The 16779-nt window shown below is 45.1% G+C and overlaps 1 protein-coding gene and 1 pseudogene across 1 annotated transcript in view; both read left to right on the top strand.

The window, feature by feature from the left end:
• The window catches only part of FMN1 (formin 1), a 144794-nt gene that overhangs the window by 34530 nt on the left and 93485 nt on the right, over nucleotides 1-16779 (top strand). Inside the window, exons 4-6 of the mRNA XM_066612303.1 lie at nucleotides 11600-12276; nucleotides 12619-12625; nucleotides 14926-15072. Coding sequence (XP_066468400.1) covers nucleotides 11600-12276; nucleotides 12619-12625; nucleotides 14926-15072 — 831 coding nt within the window. The remainder of the gene's footprint in view (nucleotides 1-11599; nucleotides 12277-12618; nucleotides 12626-14925; nucleotides 15073-16779) is intronic.
• Nucleotides 10179-10297, top strand: LOC136637121 (5S ribosomal RNA; annotated as a pseudogene).

Raw genomic sequence — 16779 nt, 5'->3', positions numbered from 1 at the left:
GGCTTTGCACCCCCTCTAGCTACGCCACTGCATAGCAGTGATTTCTTTGGCATTGTTATAAAGACTGGAAATTTTTTAGGATACTTCCTTTTGGTTTGCACCTGGAAGATGGGCTGTTGATGCTTTTGCATCCTTAATCTCAAAAGAATAGTCATTTCTTTTGTGCAGAATGATTATGTGAACCATAGAGAGCAGTGCCCTGCAGGAATACTTAGTTTTACGATCTTGAAGAAAGGCACCTCATGATTTAATAGTACTTATCCATGCTGAGCATGTTGATTTTGGTGTTTTAACAAGGGGAAATTCAAAACTAAAACCCACTCGTTGCCCTGCATGTTCCAGGTAGAGTTTCCACTGAGCACAGCATGCCCGTTTTGAAGAAAGCCTGTAGCATGTATGGTTGTTGGAACACAACTGCTGTCCAATGCTGCAGCCAAGGTCACCAAGGGTTTATTAGTCAATTTTGCCTAATGAGCTACTCTAACGTTTTCAGTACTTCCATGTGTTGTTGCTGATTAATGTCTCCCAGCTTGCGGTTCATCAAAACTCCCCTTTTCCTTGAAAAGTATCATTTCCCTGCACTTGTATGTACAGTTCAGGTGTACCTGTGAATCTTGCAAACAGAAGAAGACTTGCCTCTCTTAACGTTGCACCCAGTGAAAATATTAGCAATATACAGAGACAGTTCTGATTGAATAGAGATATTTCTATGCAGTTTCTTTCATTGCATTCTGCATGAAATTATGGATAAAATGATATATAACATGATCGTATTATTCAAAAATACCACCATTAAAAATTTTTTGACCAGTAGTGGTGTCACCCCTCTTTGTGCGTCACCTGGTGTGGCACTGAGCCAGTGTACTTCTCCCAGAGCTTATGCAGCATATTGCTTTGAAACATGAGTCTGATTCACACAAAAGTACCATTAGCCCCAGATCAAGAATTCAGTTAGTTTGGAGGGTGCTCATATCTATAGTATTCTGTGAATGCTAATTAGCATAGTAATGCTAGAGTGATTGTGTTGTTGCTAATTACTGCTGTTGTGAACCACTGCTGTCCTTTTTTTTATACATTTTGAGTTTTGCACAGAAATGTTATTTACTTCTTGTCCTTCATGGCCTTCAGCCCCGCTATTTACAAACTTTCTTTTCAATAGCTGTGCGTGTATACATTTCATCAGCCACCTGAGGATAGCACTCCATGTATGTTAGTCTACAAGGTGGCACGAGATACACTGTTGTGATTGCTGTACAAGCAGCTGCCCGTGTGAAACTTTTCAGACATCTGCACTAGGTGTTGCAAGACGTTTTAGGGATTCTGAATCTAGTGCTCTCTGTGTGTGTGCTGTCTTGCTCTTTTGTGACAAATGCTGGGATCAAATTGGGTTGCTGAATGCTGAAGAATTGCCATGCCCCTAGTACAGCAATTTTCAACCTTTTTTCATCTCACGGCACACCGACAGGGCATTAAAATGGTCAAGGCGCACACCATCAGGTTTTTGACAATTGACAAGGCACACCATGCTGCCAGTGGGGGCTCACATCCCCCATTGGCCCTACTAATAAATTACCTTTCCCCAAATTCCAGTGGCACACCTGTGGACTGCTCGCAGCACGCCAGTGTGCCAAGGCCCAGTGGTTGAAAATGGCTGCCCTAGTACATGCCTTGCAACTAGCTATCAAGAGACAGAAGCCTGCTTCTACACATTGCTTGGTCCTTGTTGGGTTAAGGTCTTGTAACGTCCATAGCTGGAGGTGGCCCCTTCCCTAGGGTTGTAGGCGAGCGCGAGGGGCTTACCCGGTCCTTGAACGATGGTCGGTGACGGATTAACAGACGGGAGGCGGGTACAGTTGTTTGATACAAGAGGTTTAATAGTGTCAGCCGTTTCACATTCATCAGGACTGTTCCTTCACAGGCCTACATACATTATGCCGACTTGTGGCGACGACGTCGGAAGGTCCCTGGACCTGACCCTCCCTGTTTCTGGGCGTTCTTAGCACCAGCCTTCAGCTCCAAATTCCCTGGCCCGAGGTCAGGACTCTCAGGGGATACAACCCTACTGGTCGGGGTCAGGCTGCCTGGCCTCGGAAGGGCCCCTGCTGTCTCTGTGCCGGTTCTCCAGCCAGCTGGCCCCCTCGGGGTATAGTGAGACTCAGTGCCCCATCTCCACGATCCCGTCTCACTAGGGGCCACACTCTGTGTCCAGGAGGGTCCTGGGTCAGGGAAGTCTTCCCTCCAGCCTCCTCTTTCCAGGGCGGATCCCTGTCCCCTGCCTCTGGAGGCCTCTCTCCTTTCCCTTAGGCAAGGATGCTGCTTTCCCTCTTGCTTTCCTCATGCCTTACTCCCCTCTGGAGAGGAGTGACCCCCCTCTTCCCTCTCCAGGCTCCTTATGAGGCCTCTTCCCTCTTGGGCCAGCCCCACCCCTCCTAACCACGTGCCTGCCTGGTGTTCCCAGCTGGGCCTTATTCCTCCTCCCGGGTAGGTGCTCTGTATGGGATCCCAGTCCTGCAAGTACTTGGGTTTCACTCCTGAGTAGGCCTCTACCCCAGAGGAGACTGGTGTTCCTGGGGAGCTCCCAGCTGCCTGGGCTGGATCCAGGTGACAGGTCTATTTTGCAGTGATTATATAACAGCACCAATGTGAAGTTCATGTTTTTGTGATGTTTGGCTGCTATATCTGTTGGCACTCCCCAGGGATCCACAAACTTTTGTGAAGGGCAGTTCAAATGTTGATGGTATCCATGGTACTCCCCATCCAAAGCATTTGTGTGGTATTGCAGCAGTGCTTTGGCTCCAAAGCTGTAATGATAAATTTACTTGTTTGGAATTATGTTCCATTGAAATCAAGAGGACTTACTTAGGAAGATGCTTAGAATTGCAGGAAGGCAATCCCAAAGGATCTCCTCTATGGAGAACTCGTGCAAGGAAAGCGCCCTACAGGTAGACCACAGCTGCAATACAAGGACATCTGCAAGAGGGATCTGAAGGCCTTAGGAGTGGACCTCAACAAGTGGGAAACCCTGGCCTCTGAGTGGCCTGCTTGGAGGCAGGCTGCGCATGGCCTTTCCCAGTTTGAAGAGACACTTGGCCAACAGTCTGAGGCCAAGAGGCAAAGAAGGAAGGCCCATAGCCAGGGAGACAGACCAGGGACAGACTGCACTTGCTCCCGGTGTGGAAGGGATTGTCACTCCCGAATTGGCCTTTTCAGCTACACTAGACCCTGTTCCAGAACCACCTTTCAGAGCGCGATACCATAGTCTTTCGAGACTGAAGGTTGCCAACATCAACATCAACCCAATCCTATGCTGCCTGGCCCTGCGTGACATAGCGGTGCTGAAATGGCTGCTTTTGTTTCCTGCAGGACTTCTCAGGGTAAGGAAAATCCATTCCCTTACCCCATGTAGAACTCCGGTGGCCCTGATGGGTCCACTCAGACCTGTGTCATGCTCTGCAGCTCAGGAGGGGGATTGGATTTGGCAGCAGCCTCTGTCACCATCCCTGCCCACTTTCCAGCCTGATCAGCCTTCTGGCACTCCCTCCTTGTGCCCAGTTTCACCTCCTTCCCCCCACCCCCAAAAGCCATTCCACCACCCAATGGAGAATTTCACCGGCTGGCACTCCTGTTTGGCATCCTACAGTGCTGACTGCCATGGACCTCTCTTCCTGCACTATGTGTCTCCCATTGACAACATAGTGCCTTACAGCACTTTTGCAACACCCAGCATCAGAGCTCTTAGGATTGAGCTGCTAAACTATTAATTAGGAAGCACAACAAACATCTCAGTTCTGAATGCATTTACTTGAAATGTGAAACCCTTGAAAGTCAATCCTGTTCATCCAAATGGGACTGAATTGGCAGTAAACATTCATGCGCAAGGCCTTTCAAGCTTTTAACTTTTTTCAACATGAAGCTGCTTCTTTTTCCTTCTCCTATTTCATACCACAAATAAGAGCAAGTTCACCTTTATAAAAATAAAAAAGTCAAAATGTTTAGAACAGTGGTTCTCACACATTTAGCACCGGGACCCACTTTTTAGAATGAGAATTTGTCAGAACCCACTCGAAGTGATGTCATGACAGGAAGTGACATCAAGCAGGAAAATTTTTAACAATCCTAGGCTGCAATCCTATCCACACTTATCCAGGAGTAAGTTCCATTTTTGTATTGTTGGCATCCTTCAGTCTCGGAAGACTATGGTGTCACGCTCTGAATGGTGGTTCTGGAACAGTGTCCTCTCCAGTGCGCGAAGCCTGGGTAAAGTAGGTATGGAGGATAGGCTGTTACCCATGCAGCAAATCCCCCCTCTCCACGTCGCTGAAATGGTCCAATGGAAAGGCAGAGGCCAATACGGTTGGTTCCAGCGGCATCGCAGGAGTTGCCAGAACGTGACTGTGTTCAGCCATGAACTGCCTCAGGGGCTCCGGATTTTGCCTCAAGGTTGACTCCTGAAGCCTTTTCCATAACTGGATGTAGCCACAAGGCAGTGGAGGTTTGGGATCAGAGTTTTCCTTCTCTCAGATGAGCTGCCTTCCCAGGCTGACGAGTCCCATCTACCCGGTGGCTGTTTAGTCGCCTCTTATGACAAGTACAGCCAAACTAGGGGCCTATTCTTACGATCATTGTTAAAAGAATATACATAGTCGCTCGTTAAAAGTACAGGTCTGTAGCAGGTCAGTCACATACCATGGTAGCATCAAGTCTAATATATTAAAAATGTAATATTGAAATGAATGGGACCCACAGTTTGAGAAACACTGGTCTAGAAAAATTAAAAAGTCAAAATGATATAAAAATTAAAAAGTCAACATCACTGGTTTTGTGAAAAAATGATTGATTTTATGCAAAATCAGATATAATTCTCCATTCTTTGATTTCTTCTAACTATTTAATGTTGCATGCATCCCTAAGAATTTTAAGGAATCAAGAGCACCGGAATGGCTTCCCATTAATAAATAAATTAACTGTTCAAATATGTAATCTGTTGAGAAATAGTTTCAGCCCTCTCAGTCCTACCTGCTGAAATGTAGTCGGCTACAATCCTGTGTGTTGTCTTCTGTTATGGAATATTTTTGATGCTTGATTTCAGTACGAATCTCATCATTATCAAGAATGACAGCTGAACTGCTTGCGTGACTAGAGTCCTGACATATTTACTTACCACTGAAGAAATATACTGAACATCTTGATACTATTAGGAAGCACAATCATTTTTATACGGGGTATTGGCTCTTCCTCCAGTGTACGCTGGAATGAATAACTAGAAGAAATGTTGTATGTTCCAAGATGTAGAAGCTGGTCTTTAGAAGGTTTACAACAGGGGTGCTCAATAGGTGGATCGCGATCTACCGGTAGATCGCGAGGCAAAATGAGTAGATCGCGGAGTGCCGACCCCCTCCTTCAGGTGCCTCTGGGAGGAAACGCCGGGTGTAAGGCCCATTGTACTCAATGGGGCTTACCCCAGGTAAGTGTGGCTAGGATTGCAGCCTCACAGCCTAATCCTAGGCATGTCTACTCAGGAGTAAGTCCTGTTATACTCATTGGGGCTCAAAGTACACCAACATACATTGTACACATAAATGTTATATGTTATGATGGCGTGAACATTGTAAAAAAAACTCTGGTAGATCTCCAGGCCTTGCTGGGTTTCAAAGTAGCTCTCGAGCCAAAAAAGTGTGAGCACCCCTGGTTTACATGATTCTCTAACTCCTTTGATACTCGGAAGAAATAATTGCTTAATACTGTTTAAGCAAAGTCTTTGGTTCTCCGCTCTGATCCTTCATTGCAGGGAAAACATAGCATCTGATCCAAGCTGTATTGAGTTGTTTTTTTTAATGTGGTGTCGTTTTGACACCTTCCTGTTCTTCAACATATATTTGAGTGTGGCCTTACGAGATGCCACATTCACAGGAGGTATATTTACATTACAATACATTATGCATGTATCATACATTGCTCTGAGTTTGACCAGGCTTCTGTGCTGTTCCCTGTTCAGGTTCATAGCTTTTAGCTGTCTGGCAGGAAGTCTGTTTCTTTAAGACTGTAACCCACTGGAGCAAACTGTGAAGATTTGCTACAATCTTGCTGTGAAGATTGTCTGGTGGAGAAAGAGGAAAGAGGACTGTATTTCTGGGCATTGTAAGAGTGCCTTACTGATGCTGTAGCAGTTGACAGTTTTTTTTTCCTATTCAGTCTTTGACCTAAAGGTCAGTGTATTGTTTAGTGGGAAAATGACTTTCTTTACAGTTGGGCTATATCTGTGAAAGCTGGGACCAGGGGCATCACTAAGCTTTGTGTTACCTGGACCAAGGGGGCCAGCACTTCACCCCCATGATGGTCCTCATTCCATGCAACCCCCCAGACGGTGGGTGTGACAACTTATCATCACCCCACCCCTTTGTTTTTTGGCTATAACTTTTGATAGAATAGAGATATTTCAGCATGGTTTGTTTCATTGCATTCTGCATGAAATTATGCATCGAATGATATATAACATGATGGTATTATGGTTGGTTGGCAACCTTCAGTCTCGAAAGACTATGGTATCAGCCTACAGCACCTGGTATTTCCAGGCGGTCTCCCATCCAAGGACTAACCAGGCCTGACCCTGCTTAGCTTCCAAGATGGTATTATAACACTGCAATTTTAACAAGTTTGGCCAGAAGTGATGTCACCCCCCCGCCTGTGTGCATCATCTGGTGCGGCCCACACCCCCCACACTCCCCGAGTGTGACACCACTAGCTTAGATTGGGCAAAGTTCAACAACTTCCCACTGTAAAGCACTGGTGGTAGGTAGTAACTCCAAGGGAAAGATAGAGGGTATCTGAAAGTATGGAGGTGGGTGGCATATCAGTTGTAGGTATGTTTCATTCATTTAAGCCAAGTTGCTGAACATTTTATTGACCTGAATTAAAACCCAACTGGAATACTGTCAGTCAGAGCTGAACCAGACCTGAATTAAAATTTATATATACAATGTTTCAATTCAAACCTGCTCAGCACTGCTTTCTACATTTTGGTTTCTTGCTTGTAAAACACAGATTTGCGCTAAGCTGGATAAAGTTTGTCCACCTTTTCTCACTAGTGACAGCTTTTTAAAGGACAGCTTCATCCATCAGAATTTGTATTTCTTCCAATTTATTTTTTTGTATTTCAAAGTGATGCACGCAAACCTGGATGGAAAGAGTTGGGAGGTGGGATCCGGGTTGACTTACACGTATGGCAACTCTGCAAGTCTGGCATCAACCACGCTAATAAAATCAAATCCAATGTTGTTTTATGGCTTTGAATTTATGTGACTACGGAGGATCAAAGGATTTCTGTCCCACTGGCCTACGAGGTCTATAGTTCATGACCAAAAAAAAAACAAAAAACCCCTCATCAAAAAGAACATTCTAGTTGTGAGGCTTTTCATTTTAATCAGCTACAGCAATAAAAGAGCTGCTAGGTGTCCAACAACATTCTCCAAGATCAGAGGCAACTCACCCTCTTGCATGCCCCAGGTTCTTATTAGATCCATACAACGCCTTTGGCTTGACTGTGTCATTGAGCCTTCTCTGCAGCTTATTTTGTCCATATCTTCCCCCCCCCCTTGACTTTGTGCCATTTTAAATGCAAAAGTTGTCAGGCTGCAATAAGATTAACGATGCACGAAACCTCCTCATTAATACTGAATTGCTATGAATTTTTTTCCCCAAGGTAGGGCTTCATAGTAATTGCATGTCGCTGAATAGTTGACAAGAAAGCTGAGCATTCAGGGGTATTTCTCATTTCTTTTTGTTTTTTGTTCAGGTTTAATATGGAAAAATTTGTCCTGTTGGAATAAATAATAGTAACCCCCCCCCCCCACGCACACACATACAAAGTCTGTATCTCTCACTGACTGTGAAGAGTGGGTAAAAGCCACAGGGACTACTTTGTGTCTAAAATCAGTAGAACCCAGTTGTCTTTTTGCATTTCTTTTATGCGTTCTTCTGGAAGCTCATGCATGAGACAAACTGAGGCTTTAGGCATCTAAAAACCCAATCCTATCCTCACACTGGTATATCCTTACACTGGTGTATCTCCACATGCGCCAGCACAGCGACAGCTCTGCTGATGTAGACTTCTGCCCACCTACAGATACACCATGTGCCCTGGTACAATGCCAGAAAGATGCTTAGCAAAGGTTAGCCGAGGTTAGCCTGTTGCTGTACTGTTCATTCCCAGTGGCTCATCCCCTTGGCACTGGCTGCTCGCTAATTGGCCCTGCCCCTTGGTCTGTCACCCTGGTAGGACTTCTCTGTCCACCAGTGTTGGAGCTGAGCGAATGTGATGTTTGGCCCCTTGGACATCACACCAATGATGCACGGATGTGGTGCAATTACAGTTTGCTGCTCCGTGGGTGATGGGTCTATACTGGTGTTTTGCAAGATATATTTTAGTATTTACTGCCACCTCATTAAGGATGATGGATGCTGCAGTGTCTCTGGATTGGTTTTTACCACCAGTGCCGGACTATCACTTGTGAAGCTCTGCTGTTCAATCCTGAACACAACGGGAACCCTGATTTTTAAGTTTAGATTTAAACTTCAGATTAAAATCTTTATATTTTTAACTTTAGATCACAATGCTGATCTGTTTATTCTGTATATGCAATGTGTCAGTCAAGCAATTCCATGCGTACTCATAACTTCATTACCAATGATATTGCATCTTCTGTTTGCCACAATTCCTACAAGCAATTCTGCCTCCCACGGCCCAGTCCTATTCAATGCTGGTGCAACAATGCTGCTGGGCCTGCAGTGTATCCAGCACTGAAACTGACAAGCTAGAGGTCTCCTCAGGGTGTCTAGAGACCCAGAGGGGGGTACTCAGATCTGCGCCAGCTCAATCACTGGTGCAGAACCAAGTAGCCCTGTTTAGGGTTTTCAGGTCTAGGAAGGGAATAAGGATATGGCGGAGGCCTCCTTCACCATCCTCACCTCCTTCCAGGCCCCTCCCCAGCCTCAAAACACCCTTCTCTACCTCTGGGACTCCTCCTCCACAGCTGCTCCTTTCAGCACTTAACTGCCCCAGTGGCTATTGGGCGGGATGTGGCACTTTCAGTGTCTTTGGTGACACTGTTGCCTTGTTGCTGGGGAGCATTGATGGTGATGTTGTTGTTGTTTCGTAGTTAAGTCGTGTCCGAATCTTCATGACCCCATGGACCACAGCACACCAGGCCTCTCTGTCTACCACTAACTTCCGGAGTTTGTCCAAATTCTTTTTCATTGCCTCGGTGACACTATCCAACCATCTCGCCCTCTGCCAACCCTTCTCCTTTTGCCTTCAATTTTTCCCCGCATCAGGGTCTTTTCTAAAGATTCCTCCCTTCTCATGAGATGACCAAAGTCTTTCAGCTTCAGTATCTGCCCTTCCAACAAACAGACAGGGTTGATTCTTGTAGGATTGACTGATTTGATCTCCTTGCAGTGCAGACCTTCCCCTTGGAGCTGCATACTCTCCAGGTGCTTTATGGTGCTTTTACAACATCCAGCACTGGTAAGGTAGCCAGAGGATTGGGCTGCCATTTATTTTCAAACATCTTTGAATTCCACTGACACCTTTAAGACAACACACGTATGATAGTATTTTGGAAATTTTTACATGTGTCATGTATTGAATTATTTTATTCCCATTGAGTGCATTGGGATTAAATTTAAATGTTTGCCCTTGAACAGTATTAATACAGCATATGCAACAGATTATAATGGCTGAGGTGTCTGAAAAAAAGGAAATTTGATTTTTAAGCAAATTGGCATAAAGTTTCCCCCCCCCTCCAAATATCCTTTGATTGTTAAGCCCCTGATTGTAATTTCTGAAATCTAAAACAAATGTATTCTTTGTTCAAGGATAATCTATTCTTTAGAAAAAATCAAAACCCTTTTGTTGCATATGCAAGTTGTTCTTTGTTGTATGAAATGCTTTACAACCCAAAGAAGAAAAATACTCTTTTTCCCTTCATGATCCTACTATTTTTGGCCCAGCGCCCTGAAGTAATTCTCCAATCCTAAACACAAATGTTTTATCACCAGTGAAGGAAAGCTTTTATTTTGAAGATCAGTGGGGATTCTGCACCAGTAAAATTTTTCACATCTGTTTTAGAATATGGAAAGAATATGAGATGAAGTGGGGGGGCCTGTTTTATTTACCCCGCCCCTTTTGAATTGTTACTCTGCACATACCCGATCTCGTTTGATCTTGGAAGCTAAGCAGGGTCAGGCCTGGTTAGTACTTGGATGGGAGACCGCTTGGGAATACCGGGTGCTGTAGGCTTATATCATAGTCTTTCGAGACTGAAGGTTGCCAACCATGCTGGCATTTGCTGGGGAGCATTGGTGGTGATGTTGTTGTTGTTTAGTTGTTAAGTTGTGTCCGACTCTTTGTGACCCCATGGACCACAGCACGCCAGGCCTCTCTGTCTACCACTAACTTCTGGAGTTTGTCCAAATTCATGTTCATTGCCTCGGTGACACTATTCAACCATCTCACCCTCTGCCATCCCCTTCTCCTTTTGCCTTCAATTTTTTCCCAGCATCAGGGTCTTTTCTGAAGAGTCCTCCCTTCTCATGAGATGACCAAAGTATTTCAGCTTCAGCTTCCTGGCTGGGGCACCTTCCTTATGAGGAAAGGCTATGGTGTTTGGGCCTCTTCAGCCTAGAAAAGAAGCACCTGAGGGGGGACATGATTGAGACATACAAAATTATGCATGGGAAGGATAGAGTGGATAGAGAGATGCTCTTTACCCTCTCACACAACACCAGAACCAGGGGACATCCACTAAAACTGAATGTTGAGAGGGTAAGGACAGACAAAAGAAAATATTTCTTTACTCAGTGTGTGGTCAGTCTGTGGAACTCCTTGCCACAGGATGTGGTGATGGCATCTGGCCTGGACGCCTTTAAAAGGCGATTGGACAAGTTTCTGGAGGAAAAATCCATTATGGGGTACAAGCCATGATGTGTATGAGCAACCTCCTGATTTTAGAAATGGGCTATGTCAGATGCAAGAGAGGGCACCAGGATGCAGGTCTGTTGTTATCTGGTGTTCTCCCTGGGGCATTTGGTGGGTCACTGTGGATATAGGAAGCTGGACTAGATGGGCCTGTGGCCTGATCCAGCAGGGCTGGTCTTATGTTCTTAATAACTGGTATAGTTATATTTTAAATGAAAAAGGCAGAATTGGATGTACTTAGTAGTGGCATAGCTAGAGGGGGTGCAAAGCACTAAGTTTTGCAGGGGGCCTGCAAGCAGCCCCCCTCCTTCAGAGTTATTCCAGGTGGGGGAGCAAAACGGAAGCAAATTTTGCCCCCCCTGCCCGAAATGGCTCCAAAGGGTAGGGGCTGCTTGCAAGCTATGGTGAGACTCCCTGTAAAACTTAGTGCTTTGCACCCCCTCTAGCTATGCCACTGGTGCATAGTAATATAACCACCAAACCTAAGATCCCAGTGTACATTCGTCTCATATGTAACTTGTGTGACTCTTCCATGAGTGTGTCTAATACTATAAATATGACAGTTGATTCACAATTGCAGTTATACTTCTTACTGTATGATAACTTTTCTTTCTACATTCACAGGCTGATTTTGAACTCGGCGTCTTTCATATCCGGGGAGAGCATGCAGTATCCATTGCAAAGCTTGAGGAAGACATTACAGCTTTAAAAAATGAACTGGAAAATGCATTATACAAGCGAAGCGAGGAGGTGAAGGATGTCTGTGTCTCCACTGAAGACGATTATCCACCAAAGACGTACCGGAACGTATGCATACAAACAGACAGAGAGACTTTTATAAAGCCCAGTGAAGATGAAAACCGGACTGTCAAGAATAACCAAATAATACCCAAGAAGCTTATTATTCCTTGTTTGGACAATAGTTTTTCTGCCTCCACGGACCATAAAGAAACATGCAGTTATGGACTGGCCTCAGGGAGTATTGCACCTCAATTGGAGCAAAAGTTGCCCCTCCCACCGCCCCCACCTCCACCACTACCTGGTTCAATTCCTCCACTGCCTAGCTTGGGAACGATTCATCCACCTCCACCACCTCCTCTTCCTGGGACCCATCAGCTACCACCACCTCCCCCACCAGGGCCTCCTCCAGCAGGAGGGGGTCTGCCTCCACCACCACCTCTTGGATCTAATTTCCTTTCCAGTAGCATGGTGTCCAGCCAAGGCTCTCGAAAACCTGCCATCGAGCCCAGCTGTCCCATGAAACCACTCTATTGGACTCGAATACAAATCGCAGACAGCAGGTAAAGATGCCTTCTTGTCACATATAACAGCAACCCATGTGCAGCATTTCAACATTAACAAAAATAAAAAGAAATAATCGTAAATGGCAAAAACACGAGAACAAGTATTCTCCTTGTGGATGGTGGAAACAATAGTTATGGAAGGGTAGTTGCTACAGAATGATAGCATGATCTTTTCATCTATCTAATATTCTTGTGCAGAACTTTACCCTGTGGCTTACACAAAAAGAGTAATGTGATTTGATATGAAATATTCTTAGCATGGCTTGAAGCACAACTTGCAAACAACCTGATCTCATGAGATGCTGTTCTATCAGAGCAGCTTGCATGATGGCCCCTAAGGGGCCCAGTCACCGCAGGAGCTATGCTGACATTCCAACACCCGGTAGCACTGCTGTTGGATACTAGAGCCTGTCAGAAGCTACAGTGTCAAATAAGTGCAATGTTAGTGGTACTTGTAAAGAATGAGTGGAATGGGAAGTTTGCCCACCATTGCCAGTTCCTGCAGAAATAATATTGTAGCCCAGCGGTTCCTAAACGTACTACTGCTGCAACACCCTTGGAACCCAGAAGTAAGTGGCGATAATGTGAAACGCATCATGTGATGATGTCACCGCCATTTACTTCAGGTTTAGAGGCCAAACGCGAGACTCAAAATAGCGCTAAGAGGGTCAGGGCAGGTGGGCTGGCTTTACGCAGTGTGCGGTTTTCGCTCTGCAGCTCTATCCGCCGTGCTGAGTCCTCCGGGCATTGCAATGTGTACTTTGGGAACCGCTGTTGTCGCCCTGACACTTGTGCAACAGTAGCTGGTGCCTTTAAAAAAATGGAGAGTGTTACAAGTCCCAGCCAGAGCTGGGAGTCCCAGAGCTACTCCCAGAGGAGTCCCAGAGCTACTCCCAGAGGAGTCCCAGAGCTACTCCCATCACACCTTCCCTTGGCTCCAGCCACCCTAATCACTCTCAACTTTCTTCAGCCCAACTTCCCCCATGGAGGCCTGTTCTGTCAACACTGTTCAGATCCAGTGTACATCTGAAAAGCAGATGCTGGCCACAGGTAATAGGGTAACACCTCCATACCACAGATAATAGGGGAACGCCTCCATGCCCAGCTGGTAAACTTTCCACAAGCAGTTGCTAGCAACTGTTGGAAACCAGTTACTAGACTGGTTGGATGCAAGTGACTTGCCCAAAGCTATGGATTGAATCTAACACAAAAGTGGGTTCTCTTGAGCTTTAAATCCTTGTGCCATTTTCAAATTTGCCTTCCTGTTTATTAGTGCAGGTCTTTGTACCCCACTCCATCCTTAGTCTGCTTCACATATTTTGATGCCGACTTACAGTTCAGCCTTCAGAACTGATGCAGTTCAGCCTTCTGTCCCATTGGTGCCCAGCCTTGGCCTGGCTGCTGTTGTGACACAGACGTTAGTGCAATCCTAGGCATGTACATCACATGGGGACTTACTCCCAGGTAATTGTTTATAGGACTACAGTTTAACAAGGCACTAAGGAAAACTTAATGCCTTGCACCCCCTCTAGCTATGTCACTGGCTGTAAGAACATTTTTCTCACCTTTATTTTCATTTAGTTTTAGTTTGAATGTACTTAGTACTAGTATTTAGTACTAGAATCTGATATTCTCTATGTCTTTTCTTTATTAATGGAGATTTCAGTGGGGAATAGTAGTCTGATCTTCTTAGAGGAAAAAATTTTAGAAAAATATTAGAAACATGATATGAAATGACAAGCAAAAATAATATGTTATGTGAGTGACACCTGCTGGATAGAAAAAGACCAGTTGCTACTAAAAAAAGGCTGGAGATAATCTTCTGTCTTATGAGTCTAAAGTTTCCAAAGAAATGCAATTTAATTCTGAAGGCTTCCTTGGCTATAATAGACATTTGTTCCTGAAACTGAAGAAAAACATGAATTTAAATTGTAGATTACAGCTTTCGTTCTCAGAATTTAAGGCACCAAGTCTGCAATCTTAAACTCACTTCCCTGGAAGTAGACCCTATTGAATACTATGAGACTTACTTATGAGTAGGCATGCATAGGACTATGCTGTTAGTTAGGGTGTAGTCCTGTGCACAGTTACCTGAGAGCAGTCCTATTGACTTTGTTTTTTTCTACTCTTTTGAGACCCACCAAAGGAAAAAACAATCTTCTAGCCTGCATTATCATCTTTAAACTAGATTGTATTCAAAATATGAAATCTTATCTATGCTGAGGAGGAATACAGATGGGATTGCCAACTTTGACTGAAGCTATTCCTGGAGATCCCCCCCCCCCCAACGTGACATGATATCATTAAGCCAGGAAAACCCTGTAAAAATCTCCAGGATTGCTTTCAGTAGTAATCTTAAAAAACCTGATGCTGTCTGAGGATCCAAGCCAATTCTGCAAGGTTAGAAGCAGGAGAAGCAGTGGAAAAAAAAGATATTGATCATTATACAATCACAGTTGGTAATAACTCAATTTGGTTATGGAATTTTGAATAGCAGTCCAATCTAAATATAGTTGTTCTCAACAGTGATGGGATTTATTTTTGTGGTAAAGGAAATATCTTTATTCATGTAGTGCGCCCACTGTGTGTATTGCTTTCCAGAGAGACATCTTGAAAAATGGTATTGTGTCTTCTAATTTCAGCCAGAATCAAGCACCAACTCTGTGGGACTCATTAGAAGAACCCGACATATTTGATACCAGTGAATTTGAATATTTATTCTCCAAAGAAACAGCTCAGGAAAAGAAAAAGCCCCTAGCAGATTCCTTTGAAAAGAAAACAAAAGCCAAAAAGGTATTTCTGCATTACACTTTTTAACACCGCAATCTGTTCCTAATACTTTCTCTACTGGAGGTTGGTATTCAGCTCCTCTGCCAAACTCTTTTGTTCAAGAACAGCTTTTTCCTCTGAATAGCCTGAATTTTGGTTTGTAAAAGAAGTGATCAAGAACAATGAATTATCAGTCTTTTTTCCCCTCTTTGCTTTTAGTCTTTAAAATCATTATGCATTTTGCTCTGTCTCAAGGATTCGATGTCTCTTACTCAGTTTCTGACTCACAGCCCAATCCTGAGTTGCCCAGGGCTGCACTGGTGCTAAAACGGCTGCTGTGGCATCCTGAATTCTCTGGGCAGCTCCAGGTAAGGTATGAGGCCCTGCAGTGGGGCTGCTGAACTCTGTGTCAGCTATTTAGCCAGCACAGTGTAAAGCAGATCTGTGTCAAGCCAGGAGACTCAACATGGGGCTGTGGATCCAGCGGTCCTGTCCCACTCCCACCCTGCTCCCTCCCCTGCCACGCCTTCCCCCTCCCCCCACCCTGGAATGCCTCCTTCCACACCCCCACTTTTACCTTTCTGCCACCTGGCGCTCACCTGGAGCTCCAGGTGGCAGGCGCCTGCCCTCCTCCCAGCCCAGCGGTAAGTGTCGCAGGCATGCCTTACGGCATATTTGTGACACTGTGTGCTGAATCCAGCCCTCAATGGTCTAACTAGGAGGCAGCCAAAGTGCCAGGGTGCTGAAAGCAATACTTGGTTTGGGACCCCTTGTGCTGTTGCTGGCAGTCTGCCACCCATTTACATCCTCCAGCTTTCACCTTTTCCATTCCCCCTCTCCCAAGCTTATTGGGAGATAGTTGATGTGGAAACAGGATGTAGCAATGGAGAAAGAGAAAATTATTTCACCTCCATTAGCCCCAGACTATTCAGGAATTGACTGCCAACTGCATTGGCCGCTGTTGGAAGGTGGAAACAGGAATTACCTGCTTGATTTGATCACTTTTTCCTCTCTTCCCCAGCTCAGAGGCCAGTTGGATGCTCCCAAACATCAGAATGCCACCCCCCTGCTGGCAAGGCACACATTGGTCTTGAAGGAAATCCTGGAGCTAGCACCTTCTCCCCCTCCCCTTAGCCCTGATAAGTCGGGGACCTCTCTACAGAGGGTTCTTGGAAATACCCTACACTTCTGAAAATCTAGAATTGTGACTCAAATGTACAGTTAAGAAAATCAGGAGTGAAAACATGACTCCAGATTTTCAGCAGTACGCTTGAGGGGCAGTCAGGGGTCATTCTTGTGGGCTGCCTGCTTCTTCAGATGCAGGATTAGGAAATGTATACTTTGACATACAGTTAGTATAGGGGAGCCCTCGTTATCCACAAGCATTCTGTTTCCAGAACCCCCGTAGTTACTGAAATCCATGGATAGTTTGAATCTGCTGATTTGAGCAACCTTGACAGTGAACACAACCAGAATTAGGTTTCGGTCACATCCAGAGCCCTTCTGAAATCCGCAGAGGTGCGTGTGACCTCTACAGGTCTCAGAAAGCCTCTCAGATGCAATCAGAACAAATTTCCTGTTGCGTCTGGGTGGTCTTCAATGTTTCCATCCATGGGTTCAGAACCATCAGATGATGAAACCTGCAGGTTCTGAAACCTCGAATATGGAGGGCCCACTGTATTCCGGTGCCATATAATTCCCTGACGGAACATACCAAGATCCAGGTCTACA

Source organism: Tiliqua scincoides, chromosome 1, assembly GCF_035046505.1.
Source record: "Tiliqua scincoides isolate rTilSci1 chromosome 1, rTilSci1.hap2, whole genome shotgun sequence".
Taxonomy (NCBI): Eukaryota; Metazoa; Chordata; class Lepidosauria; order Squamata; family Scincidae; genus Tiliqua; species Tiliqua scincoides.
The sequence above is the reverse complement of the archived record's forward strand: the minus strand, read 5'-3'. Positions and strand labels throughout refer to the sequence as shown.